The 16,032-nt window shown below is 55.5% G+C and overlaps 1 protein-coding gene across 1 annotated transcript in view; it reads left to right on the top strand.

The window, feature by feature from the left end:
- Positions 1-15,533, top strand: part of JAKMIP1 (janus kinase and microtubule interacting protein 1) — a 122,533-nt gene extending 107,000 nt beyond the window's left edge. The window contains exons 16-19 of the mRNA XM_081813178.1: positions 5,600-5,665; positions 8,549-8,624; positions 9,792-12,096; positions 15,334-15,533. Coding sequence (XP_081669304.1) covers positions 5,600-5,665; positions 8,549-8,599 — 117 coding nt within the window. The 3' untranslated portion in view covers positions 8,600-8,624; positions 9,792-12,096; positions 15,334-15,533. The remainder of the gene's footprint in view (positions 1-5,599; positions 5,666-8,548; positions 8,625-9,791; positions 12,097-15,333) is intronic.
- The last annotated feature ends 499 nt before the right edge of the window (positions 15,534-16,032 follow it).

Genomic DNA, 16,032 nt, shown 5'->3' with positions numbered 1-16,032 from the left:
GGGTGGGGACGATGATGTCCATTTCCCTGATGAGAACGCTGGGGCTCAAGAAGTTTAAGTCACGTGCCTGCAGGTCACACAGCTCGTAGGGAGTCCCACCAGTGAGGAAGGGCCCGGGGAGCAGGGGAGGCGACAGCAGAGAAGGCAGAAGGAGGAGGTCGTCAGGAGGGGCAGGGGAGGGTTGTGTCCAAAGAGAGCACAGGCCCCCGTGGATTTGAGGAAGGTGCGTGGGGGGGCACAGCCAGACGCCGTGGTGCCGGGGTGGAAGGAGGCGGGGAAGGGCGACCGGTCAGCCCGGGAGGGCTCTTCACTCAGGACTTGGTTTGGTTGAGAGGACACGCAGGCAGCCCCTGTGACCCCGGCCTGGCTGTCGCCTCCGTTCCCATGCTGCCTGCTCTGTTCTGGTGGCATCTGGTCATCGGCTCCCCAGCACCCTGGCTCAGAATCAGTGTGTGCTCAGCCCGAGTATACAGACATGTGCACACACACCCTGTGTAGAGGGAGGGGGGTTTCGTTAGAGATTCCTGATCAGGTTGGCACAGCGAGGGCAAGGGCGAGGGGGCGGTTGGAGTCGGAGCAGCGAGAGGGGAAAGGCATCAATCCACTGATTGAGAAGGTCTGGTGTGTGGAAGGGGTGTGTGGGGCCCAGGGTGTGGACCAGCAGGTGAGGCGCAGGCTCAGTCTTCTGAGCAGAGGGGAGGGGGAGGGGAAGGAGGCGACTGTGGTGAAGCTGCAGCCTTGTGCCCACACACAGGGCCACCTCGCGTCCTGAGGGAAGGTAAAGGCAGACCACATTGTTCACGTGGGGTGGAAGGGGGGAGGGGAGGACGTGGAATCCCTGTGGCCCAGGTGGGTGGGGAAGCTGCTGGTGTAGGGCAGGCCCCTGAGGATGGAGACCAAGAACTTGCAGTGACAAGGACCAGAGTGATGGTCAGCCTTGCCGGGCAGGGCATCGCAGGATGGAGCGGGGAGGGAAAGGGAGGCACGAGAGGGAGGGGGAGGAGGGGCTTGCGGCCAGTACCATCGAGGAGATCTTGGCACAGGGATATAGGCGTGGGCGTTTGCCTTCAAGGACATTGCCACTGAGCCATCTCTGTTTTGGTCACATGGATAGTGAAAAGTGGCCTGGGGCACCCCCAGCCCAGCGCGAGGCCCAAACACAGCACAGATCCTCACCGACTCGTGTGGCTGAGGCTCTTATGCCAGGATGCCCCTGCCCAGGACATTGGTTAGGAGTCTGGGAAGGTTCCCAGTGGAGGGCCCAGCTGTACCAGGCTTTGAAGATAAATAGGAAGACACCAGGTGGCCACCAAGGGGAAACAGCATTTCAGAGAGCAGCGCAGCATGGCGCGGTCAGTTTGGGGTAGCAGAGTGGTTAAAAAACACTGGGACCACACAGTGTGGCTTTGAACCCTATTCTCCTGGATATTAGCCGTGTGGCCTTGGCCAAAAGACTTGGCATCTCTGGGCCTCAGTTCCCTTGTGAGGATGGAAATAATGCCTACTCATTGGGATGTTACAAGGTTTAAACAGACTCTTGCAGGTGAAGTGCTCCCAGCAAGTGTAGGCGGCTATTTTAATTGCCAAGTGGAGACCACGAGTAGGTGTAGTGGGAGCAGGACCAGACCGGGGAGCTGGGTGCTGGCTTGCACCTGAGGTCCAGCACTGTGTCTCATTTGTGGGGTTTGCTGATGGAGTGTGCAGTGCATGGAGGGGTTGTTCAGAAAACCTAGCCCAAAGCAGAACAACATTTGCGTGTTTGAACCAAAAAGTCATTACCCGACTTAAGGGCTCAAATCTCATGAAAGTGCTCCTCACGGTCTAAGTCTGGAACGTATGATGAGCTAGTGAGTATACCCCAAAGACCCAGGGCAATGCGGCATTTGACTGTGACTCCTGGGGAAGCTTTGATGAGACAAGACGTGCAAATCAATTAGTTATGTCTGGAGCATGGTGGGTGTTCAGTGAAAGGAGACTCTCTCTATATAATAACCCTGGTGGATGCTGACCCCTGCTACTCAAAGTGTGGTCCGTGGACCAGCAGCAGCATCAGGAGGAATGTCACCTGGGAGCTGTTAGAAATGCAGACTCTCGGGCCCCACCCCAGACCTACTGAATCGGATTCTGCATTTTACAGGATTCAAAGGTGATTCTGTGCAGATTAAAGTTGCTCAGTTTTGGTGAATCGTAAATAGAGATCCGTGGCTGTGAGTTCCAGAGGGGAGTAAGGGTCTGTCTCCGTCTGCTCGGGCACCATAACAAATGCCACACGAGAGACTTGGACAACAGACATCTGTGGCTCCCAGCTCTGGAGGCCGGAGGTCCAGGAGCAAGGGGCTGGCTGATCTGGTTGCCGGTGAGGGCTCTTCCTGGCTCGCAGACAGCCTCCTTCTCTCTGTGCCCTCAAATGGCCAAGGGGGACAAAAGGAGAAGGAAGAGGGGAAGGGGAGGGCAGGTTGGAGGAAGAGATTGTTCTCCTCTTATAAAGGCCACCAATCCTACCAGCTCAGGGACCCCTTCTATGACCTTACTTAACCTTAATATGTCCAAACATACTCACACTGGGGGGTTAGGGCTCCAACCTAGGAATTTGGGGCAGGGGTGCAGTTCGGTCCATAGCAGGGTCTCATTCCTTTTTTGGTTCTGGAAGGAAGTAAGCTCTCACTCCTTCTTGCCCTCCTTCCCTCGCCCTGTCGCCCTGACTCAGGCCAGGTGAGCCCCTCCTCTGTCACATGGGGCCATAGAATTCAGAGAACGGGGCCCACCTCCTCCCTGCTCTGGGCCCGGTGCCGGAATCAGTGGCAAGGCTTAACACTCGGGTTTCAGCTTCTTCATCTGTACTCTGGGCAATTTGGAGCAGCTCCGCCTCCGGGCTTTGCCTCGAGGGGGAAATGCCTGGCCAGACTCTCCTGGTGTGGCAGGTGCAGGGGTATCTGAGAAGCCACGGCACTCACTGCTCCTTGCTCCCCGCCTCTGCCGAGTGCCACACGTGTGACAGCCGCCGGCACGGGGCCCCCGCCCGGCATCTCGGTGCCTTCGTAAGAGATGCTCAGACTTCAGAGCACATCGGTTCCCTGTAACAGAGTTTCCTGGAGTTGGTCATCCGGGTGTGATGCCCAAGCAGAGGGGAGGATTTCCTTCCAGCAAGCCCTGAGACAACAGGGTGCCGGCTAAAGCGAGGTGTTGTGGCTTCCTGCTTGCTTCCGATGGTCGAGTACCTATCATGTGCCAGGCACGGGTCTGGCCGCTGGGGCTGGGGCAGTGAGCCAAGTCCCTGCTTTCGTGGAGAAGAACATGCTCTTATAATCCAGTGAGGAAACTCACAACACAAATAAATGCCAAGGATGTCAGAAAGGCTAAGAGGACAGGTGGGAAATGATGAGGAGGTGAAACCCCAGGCTCTGTGCAGAGAGCAGCAAGTCCAAAGGCCCTGAGGTAGAAATAGGTTTACTGTGCTTGATGAAAGGTGTACATTGTCTGTAAGCTGTAATTTTCAAAAGTAGCAGCTGCTGAATATAGGATTTTTTAAAAAGATTTAATTTATTTGACAGAGGGAGACAGAGTGAGAGGGAACACAAGCAGGGGGAGCAGCAGGCAGAGGGAGAAGCAGGCTCCCCGCTGAGCAGGGAGCCCGATGCGGGGCTCGATCCCAGGACCCTGGGATCATGACCTGAGCTGAAGGCAGACGCTTAATTGACTGAGCCAGCCAGGCGTCCCCCAGCTGAGTTCCGTGCCTGTTCTTGGGTGCTCTCTGCCTCATCACCTTGCCAGGGGATCCTTGGGGGATGGTCATGCCACACTGAGGTGCACAGTCCTTCCCTCAGGTGGAAGAGAATTAGAAACGTATGGGTTTCTTAATCCTTTATAGGGTGTGTACTCTATGCCAACTCTGCTCTGAGCCCTTGGTGCAGATTCACTTGTTAGATCCTCAGACGTGGGCAACACAATTACCCCCAATCTACGGATCAGGAAACCAAGGCCCAGAGAGGTTGAATCACTTGCCCGAGATCTCCTATCTGAGGATAAGTAATTTTCTTGTCTTCCATGCCAATCCGTTCTGTTTCTGCCAAAATCAAACTCTCATCATATCCCTGCTTAAAACCCTTCACAGGCTCCCCATGTCACCCCCAAATCTCTGAGCTCCTCATTGGGACATTCCAGACCCTCTGAGCTCTGCCCCTGTCCCCACACTCCCACGTCCCTGCGCACCCTCTTTCCTCTGCTTGGAATTCCCTTCCCCCTTCCAAGTCTAGCAAACCACTGTGGGTGCTGGGCTGGGCTCTGCCTCTTCTGGCTTCCCCAACTCATGGTTCAGTGCCCCACTCTTCTCCCCTCTGGGCTCCAGCGCCACCTGCCTGGAGCACCCACATAAAATAGCAGCCCGCCCCCTTCCCTACCCCTGCTTGATTTTCTCCATGACGTTTGTATTCATCCAATGCACCATCTGGGTACCCGAATAATGCTTTTATTCGAACTTTACTGGACTGCAAACTCTTTAGGGCCCCAGGCATATTGACCCATATTTGTTGAGTGGGTGAATGTGTCCATAGAGGTGGTTCTCAAAGTGGGTCCCCAGACAAGCAGCATCTGCATCACTCAGGAACTTGCTGGAATGCAGCTACTCGGGCTCACGCCCCGAAACTGAGTCAGAAACTCTGCTGGGGGAGGCAGTGATCTGTAAGCCTTCCAGGTGACATTGATCTGGATTCAAGAACCACTGTCCTACAGAATGCACGGAAGGCTTCTCCAGGCCTGGCTAAGTGTCCGTGGAGGCCACATGCTTATGGGGCCTGACCTGGGTCACCCACCCTGCAGCCGGAGCACTCTCTGCAAGAGTGAACTCTGCATCTGCATTCAGGCCTGGCAGGGCTGTAGCCGGCTGGGCAGTGGTCGGGGGGGCGGTGGGTACCAGCACTTGAGGGGTGACTCTTGGGCATGTGACAGTCTGGAAAAGGTTTACACTTGCCAGACATTCTGGGTGGGATGCCATGTGGAACTGGAAGGAATGGGCTGGTAAACCCTGGAGCAGGGGTGAGTGCCCCAAGGGGCATTCGGCAGACCGCAGCAGGCAGGGTGACCAGCCTTTCCGGTTTCCTGGGGCTGAGGGGTTTCCGGGGACCCCAGACTTCAGTGGCAAAAACCAGGAATGTCCTGGGCAAACTGGGACGCTTGGCCATCCTGGCACATGTGCTGAGCGGGCTTCTAAGGGGCTGGGGTGCCTGTGGGAGCGATGGCCACGGCCGGTCCTCGCTTCCCCCGCTCAGCGCCCCAGCTCCAGCTAAGTCAGTCTTGCATGAGTACATCATCTGATGCCACTTCAAATCCATGATGTGTGATTCTGTTTCCGTGCGCTTCAAGAACAGGCAATATCGACCCTCCGTGTTGGAGGACGGAGGGCCCGAGGAGCCTCCTGGTGGGGGCCCTCTATCTGGATTCGGGTGGTGGAGATACGGGCCTGCACACCTATAAAACCCAGTCACACTGCCCACCTGTATTTGCCTGATTCTCTGCTTGTGTGCCACACCATGATAAAGAGTAAAGAGTAAGTTTTGAACCTGGAAATTTTACCTTTTCTGATGCATGAGGTCATGTGTTTCAGAGAATCCGAGAATTGGAGGCTAAGCTGGAGATCCAGAAGAGACATCTGAAGGAGCTTGAGGAAAAGGTAGGTGGGGCGCCCGGCCCCTCCCCCCATCCCCTGGGGCTTCTTGCTGGGACTGGTCACCGTGGGGCCTTGTCCTTCTGCAATGCCAGCTTTGTAATGCAAGAGGGGGCTGCCTCCCGCCTCCCTTCTCTGCCCCGGTCCCCCCAAGATGGGCACATCCACGAACTAAGTAGCTCTTTCAAAGGCTTTTCTAGGGAAGAAAAGTGCAGTTTGGGACCAACTTTGTGTGTGGGCAAAGTGGGGGTGAGATGTCTTTTATTTTCCCTCACAAAAGACCTTTCGGGGACGGTGTGACCCTCTCTGGAGCGATAAGCCTGGCTTGGTTCTGTCCCACGGACCCCTTCCCCTTAGATGACCTCTGTGTGCCAAAACCCAGTTGTGTGTTCTTGGGAGTCTCTCCCCTCCCAGCGGGAAGCAAGGCTGACCTGTCCCATGCTGACACCCGGCCTCATGTGTCTCTCTGCGTTAGCATCATCTTACGGGTGGGGAGCCTGGGCCGGAGATGGGTTCAGACACTGGCCCCTGGTTCCGCAGCTGGGCAGGTGCAGCTGGTCTCCTGGGTGCCGCAGCCCCCCCTCAGCCCCCCAGCATGTTCCATGGGTCCAGGCAGACAGACAGCTGCCACTCAGAACCATGTGTGTGGCATCTGTGTCCCCCCACTTACATCCGCCCAGTGACCGCGGGGTCCTTGAGCTCAGGGACCAGCTTGTATGCACCGCTGTATTCAAGACAGTTCTCACCGTGGAACAGGGCACCTCACATGTTTGCCAGGCGAGTCATAGGTGAGTCATAGACAAGTGAAGCAAAGCCTGTCATTGCACGTTCTGTGTCACAGAGGTAAGCTCACGTGTGGGAGCCACACGAAGGCTCCAGCCCCGTCCGGGGGCCATCGGGGACGATGTGCCCAAGGAGGGGATCCCAGTCAACCTCGAAGGCTGATACGCAGTCACCCTGGGGAGGAAGAGGGAGAAAGGGCATTGGTGGGCTTCAATTAAGAGAGAGGACGCCAATTCCCCCCGTGGGCAAAGTGGGGCCAAAGTCACAGAAGTCCCCCGAGGACCGATTTCTGGGCAGATAATCTAAAAATAGGAAAACAGCCCCTTCCCAACCTGGAGGCAATCAAACACCGTGGGCCCAAAGAGACAGAACAGCTCTTCAGATGATGCTAAGCCAGTTTTAGAAGCTTCCTCCCCTTTCCTGAGAGGATGCAGGAGTCACCTTCCTTCTCCATCCGGAGCCTCTGAGCCTCCGGCCCGCACAACCGGCAGTGTCCTCTGGGGGGCAGCAGAGGGTCGTGGCGGGCCGGCTCGCACAGGGATTCAGGCCAGTTCTCCCACTAGATCCCTGGGAACCTCTGTGGGATTCTGGTTTAAGCAGATGCCTAGTGTCTCCGTCTGCAGATGCCACCGCAACCATCTGGGGCTGTTTTGAGGTCCCGAGGGAATCTCAAGTCTAATTCCATCCAAGAATCTCCGGGGATAACCGGGCTTTGCAGGCAGGTGTGTCTGGGCTCTGCCCCAGGCCGGCCCTGGAACCCTGGGGGATTTATCCCTCCACCCTGGCCTGGGGGCTCGCATCTCTCCCTGTCTTCTGGGGTGGTTGTGCGGATTGCATGAGCGTGGGCGTGTGATGTTCTGAGCTCCAGGCCCAGACGAGGTCGGTGGGCCGTCAACGCTGGTTCTGCGTCTCAGTCCCCCTGCTGGGCTTTAGGACTCGAGTGGGCAAAATGGGTCACAGAGCAGGAAAGGACAGCAAAGAGACTTCAAACACGCCACAGTTGTCTGGCTCATTAAAGTTTTACGAGGTGGTCTAGCACACACGTAAAATAAGGCAGGTGGCATTTTTAGTGAGGAGGCCTCCTGGGCAAAGCAAGTGTGTGCAGGATGGTCTGTGTCCTCTTGTCGCAAAGGAGTTGCCGAGGGGGGCAAGCAGCATGGCTCATGTCAGTGGCCAGGAACCCTTCCCTGCCACACCCCACCGGGTGCTCTTGGCAAGTCCTTCCACCTCCGCGGGCCTCAGTTTCCCCATGTAGAAAATGACAGCTGGGTGACTCCATGTAAGCCCTGTCCGGCTCCAACCTCCAGTGACTCTAAAACTTGTGTAAAAGTTGGTGGCTGTCTGTTTGGATTTGAATTTTTTCAATAAATAATTTAGGGGAGTTATTACCTCATGGGGGGAGGGAGAACGATTTTCAAAAGCCCCGGATGATGCTCCAACAGGTTCTACCTAATGAGCAGTAATTCTTTCGCAACAAAGCGGGTCATGAATTCAGTTCAGAAAGAGAAGTCTACTTTCAAACTGATCTGTATAATTTTTCCTTCCTTTAAGGCCATTTTTTCCCCCTATTTTTTTTTTCTTTTAAAGCAGACGAACTGAATGGCACAAAAGATTTTAAATAATGGTCTCTTGGGAGAGGGGGCCCTGGCAGAGATGGTGCAGGGGGGAGGGCTTCTGCTCGTGGGCAGGTGGGTCTGGGGGGCCTGTGGCCCGGGGCGAACATGCCTGGTCCTTGGGCGCAGGCCAGGCCCGGCCTTTGGTGGGAGCCACCAGCCGTGGCCATGGGAGGGTCCTTCCTCCGTTTGTAGCGCGTCCTGCCACCGTCTGCAGGAAAGCCATGTCTCAGCACCGAAAGCATCCTGGTCTGTCTGAATCAGCCAGGGGTTTGGGGAGAGCACTTGGGGATGCGGAGGGACTCCAGAGGACGGGTTTCCCAGTGAGGTCAGCTGCCCAGGCCTGCTCACTTCCCTTTCCTCCTCCTGAACCCGAACCTGGTGCGGTAGTTCTTGTGAAATGTGTCACTGAATCCCATACTATGTATCTTACATCTTTCTTTCTTTCTTTTCTTTTTTTCCCCCCTCATTTTCTTTTGGTCTTATTTTATAGTTTTTGTTCCTTTTTTTGTTTTTCTCACTAGCATTCATTCTGTGGCCTTGAAGACTTCACTAAGCAAAGAACTCGGGTTGGTATTCTTTTAATTTCACAGATAAATGTGATGATTTTCTGAAAAGGAGAATTTCTCCCATTTCTGACCATAGCATTCCTTGAGCGATGAGGCTCCATGGAAGGTGGGCTGTGGTAGATGCCTCAGCTCCCTGGCTCCCTGGGTGGGGGCCACCAGGGGTCTCTGGCGAGTCCTACCCTTCAGAGGGAGGTTGGGAGAGCTCTTTGTGAAGAAGAAGAAGGGACAGTGGAGACCTGGTTTCTTCCCTGTTGTAGTTCATCTTCAAAAGGGGGGGTGTGGTTTTTCCAAAGTTTCTTTCTATTTTGGCTTTAGTTTCTGGGGCTGTCTATTGCCTGTGAACCAGACCATAGGGGGTTTCTGGGGTCAGGGGTCTTCAGGAGCAGGAGACTGATGGGCAAGTCCATGACCTGCACATAAAATACCCAGGAAGCCTGTGTGAAGAGCCCCCACCTCCCTGCCCCTCCCCCACCCTTAACCCTATGCCTGGTTCTGATGCTCAGGGACCTTGAACGGAAGCCATCGGGGCAGCTGGTCCTGCTCTGCCCTGCGTGCCCCCAGGACTCAGCTCTCACCAAGTTCCTGCTTGGGCACCCATGTCCTTCCCCATTCTCTTTGCTCTGAGTGTCCACCTTAGGGCTGGGGGGGATCTGCCAGGGCCCCTAGGATCTACAGTTCTGTCTCTGAATCTAGCCCAAGCTGAGAGCCCTATGAGCTCTGGGGATGCCCACAGTGCCCATTAGCTGTCCTGACTCCCAGGCCGAGCTCTGCTGCTGGTTCCTCCCCTGCCTGATGTTCTCATGGGAGCCCTGAGCCTGGCGCCTGAATGCAAGGGCTTTGTATCTCCTGTGTCCCAAGGCCTAGGTCAGTGCTTGGCATGTGGTTGACTTTCATGCAGTGTTTGTGTAGTGACTAGTAAAGGGACCGTCCCAGGCCTAATCAGATGGGGAGTGGGGGTAACCATGGGGGGTGGGGTAGGTACTGGAGATGAGGCCATCGAAGTCCCATTTCCTCTTATCCTACGTGGTCAGGGAAGGTCCTTTAGTGGGCTTAGCTGGAGAGATTGGGACTGAAGAGGGGGCAGGTAGGGTAGATAAGCCAGGGGCTTCCCCAGCCATTTTAACCGTTGAGTCTTACAGCATTTCAAATTGTTTTTTAATCTTACAGGATAGAAAAAGAGCTTATGGAATAAATTGAGTCCCTACGGCAACCCCAACCCCCACTCAAACCAAAATTCAACAGCAAAACAAGCTACTTCAAGCCAGAGACTGAAAACAGAATCCATGCATACTTGATGAGGAAGCCTTTTGGATCCATGGCTGGGTCCTGGCTGGGCCGAGCTGTAGGAGCCCTGAAGACGATGGGGATTTTTGTTGAGCTTGGGGCCACCTCCGAGTCCCCACTCTGGCACCTTCAAAGCCCGAGGGGCAGAGACCTGAATACCAGGAAACTAAGTGCAATTACTAGAAACTGAGTCACTGGAGGGCCACTGCACTGTCAGGGACCAGGCTGGAGTCCTTGTCCCTGCGCTGCATGCCTCCCCTGGCCATGGGGGTGTGACCAGCTGGACACAGACCTATGTACATATGTCTCCATGAACTGTGCTTCATGTAGCCCGGAATCTGTCAGCCAGAGTGACTTGCAAATGTCCCTGTGACCTGAACCTGAATTCAAACCCTGATCAGCAAATCCCTTCAGATCCCTGTGCAGCTGATCCAGCAGGTGGCGACCAGGGAGGGAGGGAGAGAGAGCGAGCGAGTGAGCAGGACTCTGAGGAGGGGCTGGAGGCTCGCCCATTGTGGAGGGCGGATCCAAGGGCCTCAGATTTCCAAGAAGGAAGCCGCGGGCTCCAGCACTCTTGTGGATGTGACACGGCGACAGTCGCAGAGCATGACTGTCTCTGGGGCCATGCGGAGTGGGGACTGAGAAGGTGGACACAGACTATACCAGTCCCAGGCTATCTTTCATCTTGGTTGTAATTTGCAAGGCGCTGCGGAGGGAAAATGCTGGAAGGTGGAGTGTTCTGTGGCGCGTCCGTGGGGAACAAGCCTCCCTCTGACCCCAGCGCTACTCTCTCACAGTCGTGGAGGAAGGAGCCCTTCCTGACCTCAGGACACGGGCCCCTGAGTGGAACCTCCTAGAAGACGGAGTGGGGCAGCCAGGAGGGCAGGCAGGAGCTGGTGAGAGTTGGCCCCGGAGGGAGCCCCTCGGAAGGGAAGAGACTTGGGGGTGTGGCTGCTGCTCTTATCCTAGGGCGGGTGGGGTAGGTGGGCGACCGTCTGCAGAAGAGGCCCCTGCTCACATGACCGCTCTCTCCTAAACTTCTGGAAGAAGACGTGTGGAATTAGGAGGGATGAAGTGAAACGGAAGGTGTGAAGGAGAGGATGAATGCCCTAGGAGGATCATCAGGGATTGGGCTGATCCCAAGGATGGGAAGATGAACTGCTCTGTGTTTGCTGGGCTTCAAGAGCAACCCTGGGATTTCTAGTAAGAAGAACCCTGGGAGAAATCCAAGTGACTGAGATTGAGGCCACTGAGGGGACCCACAGAGATGGGAGCCCAGCAGAGGAACTGGAAGTTCTCAGAAGGGCAAACCCAAGGATGGAGAAGGAGGTTGCAGTGGGCACAGAAGGGGTGCCCAGCCAGAGGGGGCGGGATGTAAAAACCAAATCAAAGAATTGGGGCGGGGGGGCGCTCTAAGCAAATGCACACCAGGACAGCTGAGAAGTGACCATTCTCTGTTGCAATCTAAACCCAAAGCACCTGCCACACCAGGTGTGGCAGGACAGGGGCCACCTGCCACGACTTACCAACATTTGGTATCCAAATGGGAATGAACTCGTGTCTTTGCTTGAAGACAGGCAGCTGAGCATCCCGGGTAGCAAAGGGAGTATGGAACCATGCAGTGAGTGAAAATGAACACCCATCTGCTTCCCCTGGGGGCCCAGGCAGCATAGAGAGCCATTGCTTTGCTAACTTAGTAGACAGAAGTCCAGAGGTGCACATGGGTCTCTGGGAAGCATTTCTGAGGCACCGAGTGCCCAGCCTCTCCCCACTGCAGGAGCATCGAGGGGGGTGGTCCTCATGCCCTCCTGTCCCCGTCCTTCTGTCTGCTCGGCTCTCCCACTCAGACAACAGGGCAGGAATGCTGTTGGCTTTGAAGTCAGACCCATCTGGGTCCACTCCCAGCCTGGCCCCTTTCGCACAGCAGACACTCGCAAAGTACCTGCTGCTCTGAGTCTTAACTTCTCCGTGGGATGGGGGTGATGGTTTCCATGCAACATCTTGCCTCTTGTCTCCGTGGGACATGACTAGACAGACCTGCAGGACTCCGGGATCCTGGCGGGAGATGTGACAGGCAGCACCCATGGCTCCCTTGGTGGGACTTGTTGGCGAAGGAGACCACCCAACCCCTGGGGGACCAGGAGCCGTTCTCCGAAACAGCGCAAGGGAGTGAGACCCACACCAGCAGGTATGGGAGCAGCCCTGGCTTAGAAACCCAAAGTCCCCCAGCAGGGGCTAGTGTTTCCTGTGACCGTCCCGGGCATTGCTTCCAAGGTCCCCGCCAGGGACAGACCCGGTTCCAAGAGCCGTTGTAGTCAGGGGACCCCGGAGCTCTGGTGGCCCAGCAGACGTGTACCCGGACTCCATCACAGCCCTCCGCTCCCAGGAGGGGGCATACACCCCTCACGGCCGCCTCGTAGCGCAGCCAAAGTCCCCCACGGGTGTGGCTCCCAGGGCAGCAGAGCTACGAGGTCAGCTGAACCCCCGATCAGTGTCTCGTGTGGAAAGGAGAAGGGTTGGGTCTACCCTTTCCCACCACCCTCCTCACAGATCTGCTGGGAGGCTGAGGGGAGAGCCCTGGCAAGTTGCTGGCACGTGGTGAAGCCCCTCACCCTCATTCCTGGCTCCTCTGTGGCCAGCGGCAACCCGTGCGGAGCTGGGCAGGGACGTCCAGAGGTCACCCCTGTGTCCTGTCCCCGCCGTTCTGGCGGTGCTGTGGGCCAGGAGACCAGCAATGCAGGCTGACAAGCCAGCCCCGTTTGTCTAGGATGTGGGACTTCCAGTTTGAAAGTGGGGTAAGTCCCAGTCAAGCCGGGACGAGGGGGTCCACGTACAGCACGAGGACTTGGCTGGTGGCCCCACTTCACTTTGGTTCCCGCTGCTCACGGATGTGTTTGCCCTCCGTGGCGCATCCTGAGCTCAACTTCTGTGAAATGCAAAAGGGCAGGGGGCGTGTGTGCTGCACGGATGCTCAGTTCATCCGAAGGGCCCGAGATTTACTGACGGCACCCGGCACGGTTTGAGGTCTTGTGTGTAGGGGGGGCTAGCTGCAGGGGCACTGGGCACTGTGTCCCCTGTTCCTTGTCAGGGTTACCTTGGAGAGATGAACACGGTGCTTTAGCGAGAGCTCAACACCTATCTGAGCAAATTCATTAGCTTTCCTCCCACCGGCTGCTCCTTCCCCCTTTCTTCCCCCTCCTTCCATCCTGTGCACGGAAAGTCTCATGGTCCCCTCTGGCTCCAGCTTTTCCCTCACCTTCCATAGCCAGTTTGTGACCTGTGGAATTCTGCCTGATGGTCCCAGTACAAACAATGACGTGTTTGTTTTTGCCAGTTTTCTCACATTTAACCAGAACCTGCTAGAGGCCTGCCAATTTGGGGTTGCTCCTCCCTGAGGTTGTCTAAGAGCTCTTGGGGGCTTCTGAGACTCCAAACTATGCCCCCCCCAGACTACGCCCAGCAGTTAAGTAATTTCCCCAGGATTCTATCTGAGAACAGAAATGAGATTCAATCCCAGGCCGTGTGGTCCAGGTGCCTGACGACACCCCTCTCAACCGCCACCCCACCCCGCTGCCTCCATGTCTGTCGCAAGCTCTGTGGGTCACCCCAGCACACCGGCCACTGCTGGAGCAGTGGAATTAAAACAAAACCTTCCCCCAACCCAGAAGACCTGTCCGTGGAGGTAGACAAGAAAGGAAGCATGTTTATTCTTGAATGAGCATCAAACCAGAACGTGATGCGCATCCTAGGTGCTCTGCTCAGAGATTTGCAGAGACAGAAAGGAATCTCACCCCTTTATTAGCCAAGCAGCCACAATCCATTCTGTACATGTCCTCAGGATATTAGTGATCAGTTTTCCAGTAAGAGGACTTGATAGCACCATCTGTTATGCCTCGGTCACCCTAAATTCACCTTGCCGTTGGGGTGACTCTCTGTATTTGTTAATTTGGGTTTTTTTTTGTTGTTGTTAGTTTCAGAGGTAGAATTTAGTGATTCATCAGTTGTATATCACACCCAGTGCCCATCACATCACGTGACCCCCTTAATGCCCGACACGCGGTTACCCCATCTGCCTCCAGCAACCCTCAGTTTGTTTCCTAGAGTTAACAGTGTCTCTTATGGTTTGCCTTCCTCTCAATTTTCATCTCATTTTATTTTTTTTTTATACAAAGGGGAACAAAACTTTTCTCATCTTTATGACAGGTGGCTTTGGGGCATGGAGCCAGGCATCCCCTGAAGTTAGGCCCCTCACCTCCTACAGGACCTGGGAGACAGGGTTGTATTTTCCTTGGATGTTTGCATTCCATAGAGATGGTCCCCAGGCCCTTCAGAGAGACATTCCTGGATCAGAAAGCTGGCAAAAGGCTTACCCTGTCACCTCCTGATGCCCCAGAGGATGCTGTCCTCAAAGCCACATCTGACCAGGCCCTCCCTGCCTCTAAACACTCCCAGGACCTCCCCCCCCCCCCCCGCCCAGTGGCCCCAGAGATATGCCAAAGTCTTTGCCCTGGAGCTCAAGGTCTGCACGGACATGGCCCTAAGCCACCGTCTGTCCTTCCTCATTTCCCGTCCGAGCACCCACAGGACCGGCCACTCCCTTCATCTGTCCTGATGCTGCCATGGGTCTGGGACCCGCAGGCTGCCTCCACCTGGCAGAATCCTGTGCCCACCTCTGTCAGCTGCAGTCCCTCCAACCCCTGGCTCCCTCCTGCAAGACATGTTTGCTCCTGCTGGGTCGTGGTGCATTCATTTCTCACCTCCCGAGTTTTGGTTTCAGACCCAGGTTTGAATCCTGATTCTAGCACTTCTCCTATGTGAGGCCTGGACAAGCTCTTCCACCTTCTGGAGCCTCTGTCTCACCATCTACAAAATGGGTATGATAATGCCCACTTCCTAGGATTACCTAGGAAGTGAGCCTCTGTCTCACCATCTACAAAATGGGTATGATGATGCTCATCTCCTAAGATTACCTAGGAAGTGAGCCTCTGTCTCACCATCTACAAAATGGGTTTGATAATGCTCACCTCCTAGGGTTACCGGCACAGCTGGACCAGCTAGGGTGATGTGACCGAGATCTCCGGCGATACTCAGAGTGCAGCACTAGCCCTAGGTCCCTGATTAATGTTTCCGATCCTCAGAGAGGAAGCATAGAGCTTCATTCACTCATATAGGAGGGTGAAACTTGAGCTGCACCGCCGAGAATTTATATTTCTGATGGTCCTGCCTGGAAATTTCATCTTACCTCTCTGTGCACATCATTAAGCATTTAATTCCAAGTGACCTTTCTGTGATGTTTTCTTGCTTTGGGTGCCTCCTGGCACGCCAGCTTGTAAACCGAGAGGTGTTCATTCATATTGTATGATGCGTGTGAATGAAACCCAAGGCCCACTCGTGAATAATTCACCTGTTCTTACCCTCCTCAAAGGTTATTCTCCTGCGCAATCTGAAGGCCCTGCGGACATCTCGAGATCTCCAGAGAGTCAGTGTTGCAAATCCACTTAATGTCACGAAGTCCTGACCCAGGAGCTTTGTATGGGATGGAGCCCACGGCTACAGGACGGACCGAGAAAAGCTTCAGCTACGTTGTCAGAGTGCCCAGCAGTGATGGGCTTGACATAATGAACGTTGATGTGAAGATCGACACTTGCTGGGTATTTCAGGACTCAGAGGACAGTGGTGAGGAGCGGGGCCGTCCTGCGGACGAAGCAGCTGGAAGCCCAGAAGTGGATACGGGCGCGCTCAGGAAGCAGCTGGAATCCTCCAAGCGAAAGCTCTTGGCAACTGTGGACAAGTCCGTGATGTCCAAGGCCGGGCTGAGGAGCAGGTAAATACAGTGTTTGCACCTCCTCTTGGTGTATTTAGCGAATCCTGGGCATCCTAATGGGCTTAGATCAGTGTGTTGAATTGCTTTTGCGGCTGAGGATGCGGATGCCCGGGGCAGCCCCACCTCTGGTTCCTCCTCCGTCCTGTCCTGTCCTCTGCTCCGCAGGTCAGGAGCTGAGCCCGCACCGTGTCCCAGGCTCCTGAGCTCCAGCTTCCATGGGGGTCCAGCCAGTGGAAGGCACCGAAGGGAGGAGGAAGGGAGAGACCAGGGTTTCCCCTCTCCTGCTAGGGGTGACATCCC

Source organism: Leptonychotes weddellii, chromosome 2 (genome assembly GCF_054177405.1).
Source record: "Leptonychotes weddellii isolate Sample4059 chromosome 2, ASM5417740v2, whole genome shotgun sequence".
Taxonomy (NCBI): domain Eukaryota; kingdom Metazoa; phylum Chordata; class Mammalia; order Carnivora; family Phocidae; genus Leptonychotes; species Leptonychotes weddellii.
Note: the sequence above shows the minus strand (reverse complement) of the source record. Positions and strands in the feature narration are given on the sequence as shown.